This window comes from Rhincodon typus, chromosome 36 (assembly GCF_021869965.1).
Source record: "Rhincodon typus isolate 14 chromosome 36, sRhiTyp1.1, whole genome shotgun sequence".
In the NCBI taxonomy this organism is placed as follows: Eukaryota; Metazoa; Chordata; class Chondrichthyes; order Orectolobiformes; family Rhincodontidae; genus Rhincodon; species Rhincodon typus.
In genome coordinates, this window is record NC_063367.1 from 1719186 (window position 1) to 1728444 (window position 9259).

The 9259-nt window shown below is 41.0% G+C and overlaps 1 protein-coding gene across 1 annotated transcript; it reads right to left on the minus strand.

Annotated features, from left to right (window-relative positions):
- Positions 1-2747: 2747 nt before the first annotated feature.
- LOC125487112 (iron-responsive element-binding protein 2-like) lies at positions 2748-5910 on the minus strand. The gene is made up of 4 exons (XM_048617266.1): positions 5771-5910; positions 4190-4274; positions 3552-3708; positions 2748-3453 (listed from the first exon to the last, which is right to left on the minus strand). The coding sequence occupies exons 1-4, from the start codon at positions 5824-5826 to the stop codon at positions 3191-3193; spliced, it is 561 nt and encodes a 186-aa protein (XP_048473223.1). The 5' UTR covers positions 5827-5910; the 3' UTR covers positions 2748-3190.
- Between the last annotated feature and the right edge of the window lie 3349 nt (positions 5911-9259).

The following is a 9259-nucleotide window of genomic DNA, read 5'->3' on the forward strand; positions in this document are numbered from 1 at the left end:
CCAGCCATCTCTACTTAGTTAATTATTTAAAATTAATTAGTTTTTTTTTTAAGTCTCAGTGTTCGCTGCACCAGTAAGTTTACTCCGTTATATACTCAAACAGACTCCGGCTTTGCCTTCCGACCCGCTCCCAGAGGATTTGGCGTCTAGGTGACCACCCTGAAAGATAACAAAGAGATGAGGAAAAAAAATGCAAATAGCTTACCTGCTTTGCACACTTAGTCGTTATTATTAGGTTAGAGGAGGTGGAAAGGTGGGAGACACTATGCGTGTAGTGTCTTGGGTATTAGTTAACTCCCAAATTTATTGGGTGGAAGCTTACCTTCCCAGGCTGCCCTCGCGCTTCCTCCCAGACTCCCGCCGCTGAAACAACTGAAAGCTACTGAGAAGAGATTTTTAAAAAAGAAATGAGGTGCAATTTTGTTGTTTTTTTTTTAAACAGAGGGTGGTTCGTGTGTGGAATGAACTTAGAACAGAAGAACCAGGAGCAGGAGTAGGTCACCTGGCCCTTCGAGTCTGCTCCACCATTCAGTAAGATCATGGTTGATCTTTCATTGGCCACAGTTCCACTCACCCACCTACTCACCATAACCCTTAATTCTTTTACTATTCAAAAAAATTATCTAGCTCAGCTTTAAAAACATTCAACTGGGAAGCCTCAACTACTTCACTGGGCAAGGAATTCCACAGATTCACAATCCTTTGGGTGAAGAAGTTCCTCAATTCAGTCCTAAATTTGTTTCCCCCTAATTTTATGGCTATGCGCCCTAGTTCTAGTTTCACCCACCAGTGGAAACAACTTCCCTGCTTCTATCATACCTATTCCCTTCATATTTTTGTGTGTTTCTACAAGATCCCCCGTCATTCTTCTAAATTCCAATCAATATAATCCCAGTCTATTCAGCCTCTCCTCATCAGCCAACCCTCTCAACTTTGGAATCAACTGAGTGAATCTCCTCTGCACCCACTCCAGTGCGAGCACATCCTTCCTCAAGTAAGGAGGCCAAAACTGCACAGACTCCAGGTGTGGCTCATCAGTACCCCATACAGCCACAGCATAAAATCCCTGCTTTTAAACTCAATCCCTCTTGCAATGAAGGACAAAATTCCATTTGCCTTAATTACCTTTTGTACCTATAAACCAACCTTCCGTGATTCATGCACAAGGGCACCCAGGTCCCTATGCACAGCTGCATGCTGCAATTTTTTTACCATTCAAGTAAGTCCCTTTTACCGTTATTCCTACCAAAATGGATGACTTCACATTTATCAACATTGAATTCTACTTACCAGACCTTTACCCACTCAAACCATCTATATCCCTCTGCAAACTTTCAGAGTCCTCTGCACAATTTGCTCTACACTCGTCTTAGTGTCATCCGCAAACTTTGACACACTACACATGGTCCCTAACTCCAAATCATCCATGTAAATTGTAAACAATTGCGGTCCCAACACTGATCCTGGAGGCACGCTACCAGTCACTGTTCGCCAATCATAAAAGCACTCATTTATCCCCAATTTTTGCTTCCTGTTAGTTAACCAATCCTCAATCCATGCTAATACATTGGCTGTAACGCGTGCACCTTCATCTTATGCAGCAGCCTTTTGTGCAACATCTTGCCAAATGCCTTTTTGAAATCCAAATACATTGTCCACCACACCTGTAATGTCTTCACAGAATTCCAGGAAATTAGTCAAGCATGACCCGCCTTTCATGAACCCATGCTGCGTCTGCACGATGGGACAATTTCTATCTAAATGTCTTGCTATTTCTTCAAGCATTTTCCCCACTACAGAAGTTAAGCTAGCCGGCCTATAATTCCCCATCTTTTGTCTACCTTCTTTTTTGAACAATGGCATCACATTGGCTGTTTCCCAACCTGCAGGAATTTCCCAGAGTCCAGGGAATTTTGGAAAGTTACGAGTGCATTTGCTATAACTCCCGCCATCTCTTTTAGCACCCTGAGATGCATTCCATCAGGGCCAGGAGACTTGTCTATCTTTAGCTCCATTAGCTTGCCCAACACTACCTCTTTCATGACAAAGATCGTATCTAGGTCCTCACCCCTACCTTAGTGTCTTTGTCATCAATTACTGGCAAATTATTTGTGTCCTCCACTGTGAAGACCAACACAAAATACCTGTTCAATGCCTCAGCTACTTCCTCATTTCCCATTATTAAATCCCCCTTCTCATCCTCTAAAGGACCAATGTTTACCTTAGCCAATCTTTTTCATTTTATATATTTATAGAAACTTTTGCTATCTGTCTTTACATTCTCAGCTAGATTAGTCTCAATCTATCTGACTTTTTGTTACAGCCTTTGTTGTGGCTGTTGACCTTTAAAGTTTTCCCAATCTTCTAGTTTTCCTCTGGTCTTTGCCACTTTATATGTCTTATCTTTCAATTTGATAGCCTCCCTTATTTCCTAAGGGATATATCCCTGGCTTACTTCCCTGGCTGATTACACCTTTTCCTACAGTCCTTCCTTTTCACTGGTATATACTTTCAGTAAATGAGGAAGTGGTGGATTCGGGTACAATTATAACATTTAAAAGATATTTGGATAGATACATGAATAGGAAAGGTATGGAGGGACATGGGCCAGGAACAGGAAGGTGGGATTAGTTCAGTTTGGGATTATGTTCGGCATGGACTAGTTGGACCCAAGGGTCTGTTTCCGTGCTGTATGACTCTATCTGCAGTAATGTGCTCCCTCCATAATGACTCTGAACTCTAGTTATCACACTTTTGAAAGCTCCCATTTATCAGATGTCCCTTTACCTGTGAACAGCCCACTCCAATCAATTTTTGAAAGTTCTTGACACATACTATTAATATTTGCCTTTCTCCAGTTAAAAGTTTTAATTTTCATGAAAGGTTTATCTTTTTCCATAACTATTTTAAAACAAATTGCATTATGATCACTCGATCCATAGTGTTCCCCTACCATCACTTCAGTCACTTGCCCTGTCTTATTAGGGGATCCAATTTACATATTGATAAAGAAAATTTTCTTGAACACATTTAACAAATTCTTCACCATCCACACCTTTAACGTTTGAGAGAAGACTTGATTGAGGCATTAAAAATCATGAGGAGTCTGGACACAGTAGGTAGGGCAAAAGCTGCTTCCATTCATGCAAGGATCAAAAATAAGAGGTGGGCATTTAGATTCAGATCACAATCAGATTAGCCAGGATTTTGTTAAATGATAGAGCAAGCTCAAGTGGTTGAATGGCACATTTCTGCTCCTTGTTCCTATATAACCAGGGTCTCTTGGATTTTCACCTGACCTGAGTAGTTCAGCCATGACTTGACCAACCTCTATTTTTACTCTTAGTTCTTGAAACATGGATGGGATCACTTTTTGTTCCTCCACCTGATGGATTTCTTCCCTGCTGGGCCAAATATCACGCAGGTAGATTTCCTTCCCGTCAAAATTTACACCTTGAAAGTAACAGCAAAATATTAATTCCATCTTGTTCAAATGAACCAGAGGCAAAGAACTTAATGTGCAAAGATCCACCAGTAGATCAAACACTCACCTAAAGGCTCCTTTTCAAAGTCAATGTTAACTGTGCCAGCAATGGCATATGCTACAACTAATGGAGGAGAGGCGAGGTAGTTGGCTCGAACACAGTCACAGAAGCGACCCTCAAAATTCTTATTTCCAGAAAGAACTCCACATGCCACAAGGTCACCCTGTACCACGCAGAGAGGGAGCAAGAAGGAAAAAATGAGGGTAAGAGAAACTCTGTCTGTAACTGAACAAACAAAATCTTCTTGAATATAAACACATGAATAGAGCAGGGAATGATAGGATGGAACACAGTTTAAAACTTTAGTTCCCACAGAGTTTCAGATTGTAAGAGGGCATGCAATCCAGATGCAGTAACTGTGATGGCAATGATAATAATTGCACCTTCACAGAGACTCAATGTAACTAGAGTAATTAAATTTGAAAAAAGTGCTGATAATTCTGGGGGACTAGTCTCCCAACGCCGGTCCATGAACATTTCCAAATGGTGCCTATAATATTGCACATTTTCTCCATGTGCAATGAAATCATTAAGTGAATGTTAAGTGATATTTGGAAACATGATCTCAATGGATGAGCATACACGGTTGTAAAGGCTACTCCCCTTTGGGCAATAACACAAACAAAGCAAACATCAGATTTTACCTTTTGGATACCAGCAACAACTGACTCTGGCAAGGGAGCAGTATTCCCAACACAGGTCGCACAGCCATAGCCAATAACTTCAAACCTATTTCAAAACAGTATATAAATGTTGCTTACTCTTTGAAAACACACATTATAATTACCAATGCAGAGGTATCAGTGATCATTCCTCCCAATCAGAACATCATTGTTTAGGCAATGGGATGGCTCATACACATAAGCCAGTACTGTATCATTGCTCAGCACAAGTTTTCAAACAAGTGATATGTGCACTGCATTTCCACAGATATGTTATGTTAATTTGTACAAACTGAAGAGAAGAATGTGATTTCCTAAAATGTGTTCACTGGTGAAAGTTGCGGAACATTCAGCTTTCAACCCTGAAACACCTTATTCTTGTATTTTGGCAGCAGCTCAATCATTGTCTCCATGCACGACGTTGTTTTCAGTACTTGTGGCATTAGTGAATTCTATGATGTCTCTCTCTTAGCACAATGATGTGGAGATGCCGGCGTCGGACTAGGGTGGACAAAGTCAGAAGTCATATGACACCAGGTTATAGTCCAACAGGTTTATTTGAAATCACAAGTTTTTGGAGTGTAGCCCTTTGTCAGGTGAAGCAAGAGAGAAGCACACAGACACAGAATTTAATGGCAGAGAGATCAAAAGATCATAAAAATGGTGAGTAGAGTCTCTGCAGGTGATCCAAAGTGTCAGGCAGTGTAAATAAAGTGTCAACAGCTGAATAACAAATGAAGGGATGACCTATAATCCAATTAAATGAAGCAGAAAGATAACTACAAAATTTTAAAAAATAAGGTGATGTTGGAGACAAACCAAATGACCGGAATAACACGATCAGTATAAGAGTCGTATGCCGAGGGTCTAATAAGTAATCCAAAAACTGTACAACCTAATTAAAGTAGAGAGATCATAACAATTTATCAAGGTGATGGTGTCAAAACAGGACAGCAAAGAAGATTTTACAGTTACAGAAGTGTGGTGGGACCACATATAGCATGACATGAATCCAAGATTACAGTCTCCATGGGTACAGAACTTGGCTATCAATTTCCGCTCGGCGATTCTGCGTTGTTGTGCATCTCGAAGGTGGCACTGTAGGCCATCCCTTCGCTTGTTATTCAGCTGTATTCAGCCAAATTATATACTTCGCCTTCTAATTCATATTGACACTCACACTGTCTGGCACTTTTGATCACTTGCAGAGATATATTATTCGACACTCCACTCACACTATTTGTATGATCTTTTGATCTCTGTCCAGAAATTCTGTGTCTGGGTGTTCTTCTCTCTTTGCACCTGACAACGGGGCTGTGCTCTGAAAGCTTGCGATTTCAAATAGACCTGCTGGACTATAGCCTGGTGTCGTGTGATTTCTGATCTGAGCACAATGAGATGCATGCTTGAAATTATAAAAGTTGCAACAGACCCAACTGCACATTGAGGGAGTGAACTCTAACTACCACGAACATGAATAGTTGACTTCTTCTCACTTTAACAGTAGAAATTAATTCAGAATCATCTTTACTTCACTAGCCTTGAGCATTTGAAAGCACCTACCCAAGACTGTGCAGATAAGGCAGTACACCACTGGCATTCAAGTAATATGTCACCATCCCACTTCCGGGTGACAGGCTGGTCTTAATGTAGGGTTTAACAGACAGGCCTACCTCAATGGCCTTTTTAGCTAGTAAACCTGGTGGAAACAATTGAACTTTGAATCAGTTTGCATTTTAGTAAGACGAGAACTAATCTCTATGCTTATCTAATGTAACTAGAGAGACGACTGTCAATTACAAGTTTAAAAAAAATTGCATTTATATAACACTTTTCATCCTCAGATTCTAAATCTCTTTGAGGCATCCTAACAAATACTTCTTGAAGCAATCACTGCTATAAAGTAGAAAGCATGACTCAGAAGGTGGTTGAAGCAGGATATTGAGTAATTTTATGGCGGAGGTGAATACATTCTTGTCAGGTAAAGGAAATAAAGGTTGTTATCAGGTGCATGGCAATGTAGAATTCGAAATTCAAACAGATCAGCTGTGATTTCAGGCTTGAAGGGCCAAATTATATACTTCTCCTTCTAATTCATATTGTTTATATGCTGTGCACAAACTGTCACAATCTCTCATAAACAGCAACTCTTTTGGAATACTGTGTTCAATTCTGATCGCCCAGATATAGGAAGGATATTATTAAGCTGGAGGGGGTTCAGAAGAGATTTATCATTGCTGGGTATGGAAGGTTTGAGTTATAAAGAAAGGTTGGATAGACTGGGACCTTTTTTCAGTGGAGGTAGGAGGTTGAGAGGTGACCTTATAGAGGTTCATAAAATAATCAGAGATATAGATAGAGTTAATGGTAGGTGTCTATTCCCTAGGATGAGGGATCTCAAGACTAGGGAGCACATTTTTAAGGTGAGTGGAGAGAGACTTAAAAAAAGACATGGGGGCAAATGTTTTACAGAGGGTGGTTCGCATGTGGAATTAACTTCCTGATGGATGTGGGCCCATTTACAATGTTTGAAAGACATTTGGATAAGTAGATGAATAGGAAAGGTCTGGAGGGATACAGGGCAGGAGCAGGCAGGTGAGACTTGTTTAGTTTGGGATTATGTTCAGCATGTACTGGTTGGGCCGAAGCGTCTGTTTGAGTGGTGTTTGACTCTATGAATTGACCAGATAACCTGAGGTAGTAATGTTGATTGAGGCATATTTACCAAGGTACTGCGAAGACCTCTTTCCCCCAACAAACCCCACCCTCCCCGATGAACCTTTCAATAGATCCGGAAAAGCTTTTACATCCACCAAAGGTGCAATTGCTGAAACTTCTCATGAAAGATTAACTCCGTTGCTCTGTCCAGAGGCTTCCAGACCACCAATGTGTCCTGCATTTATTTCAGATTTCCACTATCTACAGCATTTTGCTTTAGGGCAAATGGGAATTCTGTTTAAGTCTCACCAAAACAAAGCACTTCCAACATTGCTGTGGTCCCTCAGTACTGCACAGGAGTGCCAGCCTGGATTTTGTACTCAAGGCCCCAAAGTGAGACTTGAACCGGCAAACTCTGACTTGGAGGCAAAAGTGCTTGTCAAGATTGAATACTCTAACTAGGTACTAACAAAATAATGACTGAACCAAAACCGTAACTTTTGTGATTTATGTACAATAACATGCAGATCCCTCTGTACTACTGTGTTAGGATCAACCAAATGGGAGGAGTATGCCATTCAGCCCCTCAACTCTGCTCTGCCATTCAATTCAATCTTGGCTGATCTTCAACCTCAAAGCCACACCAATCCCACATCCTTTGATATTTTTAATATCTGGAAATATATCAATCTCTGTCTTGATCATACTCAATGACTGAATCTCTTGGGTGAAAAAGACCAATGACTCAACACCATACTCCTCTCAGTCCTGAATGGCCTACCTTCTACTCCCAGACTGCTTGTGGTTCTAGATGCCTCCCAGCCACAGGAAAAAATCTGAACTTTGCTTACTCATTTAATCTGTCTGTATACCTTCACACTCTCTACCTCCTAACTTACTTTCCTATCTTGGCATCATCAGCAAATTTAACGACCACTTACCTGGTCCTTTCACCCAATTGTTTTCATATAGATTGTAAACAGTTAAGGCCCAAGCTCTGATCCCTGTAAGCACTCCACCACTTACAGCTTGCCAACCCCAAAGACACTCAGTTATCTCTATTCTCACCTTTTATTAGAAACCTCTACCTTTTCCTCAATCACTGCACATACTGAACTACTGTTCAGGCTCCCATCCCCTCGCTACACTACTTTAAACTCTCCTGAAAGACACTAACAAACTTCCCTTTAAGGATATTGGTGCTCTAAGATTGTGATTATTTGGGATTACTCCCTTTGCCACATGCTAGTGAGGCCAGAAATAGGAAGATAACACATGCATGGTTAAAGAGCTGGTGTAGAAGGGAGGGCTTCAGATATCTAGATAACTGGGAACTTTTCCAGGACAAGAGGGATCTGTACAAGGACGACAGGTTGCACCCAAACAGGAGAGTTCAAACTAGTGTGACAGAGGGGTGGGAACCACAGCAGTAGGTCAGCATGTGCAGTGAAGGTAGAAATTAATTCGAGTAAGTCAAATAGGAAGAAAACAGGGCCAGATTAATGAACACGACGGGACTGGCGATCTGAAGTGTATTTATTTTAATGCAAGGAGTATAACAGGTAAGAAAGATGAACGTAGAGTCTGGATTAGTATATGGAACTACAATGTTGTTACTATTATGGAAACTTGGTTGATCGAAGGGCAGGACTGCCCACTCAATGTTCCAGGTTGATAGAGAGAAGTGAAGAGGCGGGGGAGTTGCATTACTGATCTTTGTGGGTTCATCCAGCAAGGCTCTATGGGTAGAACTCAGGAATAAGAAAGTTGTAATCACTATAATGGAGTTACACTATAGGCTTTCGGGCAGCCAATGGGAAATAGATGAACAGCTACGGAAGATGTAAAAGATATAAAAACAAGGTTATTCTAATGGGTGATTTTAACACCCCAATATTGACTGGGACTCCCTTAGTGCCAGGGGCTTAGATGGGGTAGAATTTTTAAGGTTCATCATGAAGGGTTTCTTGAAACAGATAGTCAGTCAAACTAGGCAAGGGGCCATATTAGACATTGTATTGGGGAATGAGCCTGGCCAGGTGACCAAAGTTTCAGTAGAGGAGCAATTTGAGAACAGTGATCATAATTCAGCAAGCTTTAAGACAGTTATGGATAAGGATAAGGCTGGTTCTTGGGTCAAAGTTCTAAATGGCGAGGTTGTGGGAAGAGAGCTAATTACAACAGCATTAGGTGGGAACTGGAGAAATTAGATTGGGAGACGGCTGTCTAAAAGTAAATCCACATCTGACGTGGGATTCTTTTAAAGGCCGGTTGATCAGAGCTCAGAACTGGCATGTTCCTATCAGGATAGAAGGATGGCAAGAATTGGGAACTCTGGATAACAAGAGATATTGAAACAAAAACAAAGTTGCTGGAAAAGCTCAGCAGGTCTGG

What these genes read in the sequence shown, in the direction of transcription:
- LOC125487112 (XM_048617266.1), bottom strand. Translation starts at nt 5,826, where the DNA reads ATGGTGACATATTACTTGAATGCCAGTGGTGTACTGCCTTATCTGCAC. An exon ending in CCTTATCTGCACAGTCTTGG is followed by an intron (nt 4,275 to 5,770) that starts GTAGGTGCTTTC and finishes GTTTTGAAATAG; the next exon opens with GTTTGAAGTTATTGGCTATG. An exon ending in TTGTTGCTGGTATCCAAAAG is followed by an intron (nt 3,709 to 4,189) that starts GTAAAATCTGAT and finishes TGCGTGGTACAG; the next exon opens with GGTGACCTTGTGGCATGTGG.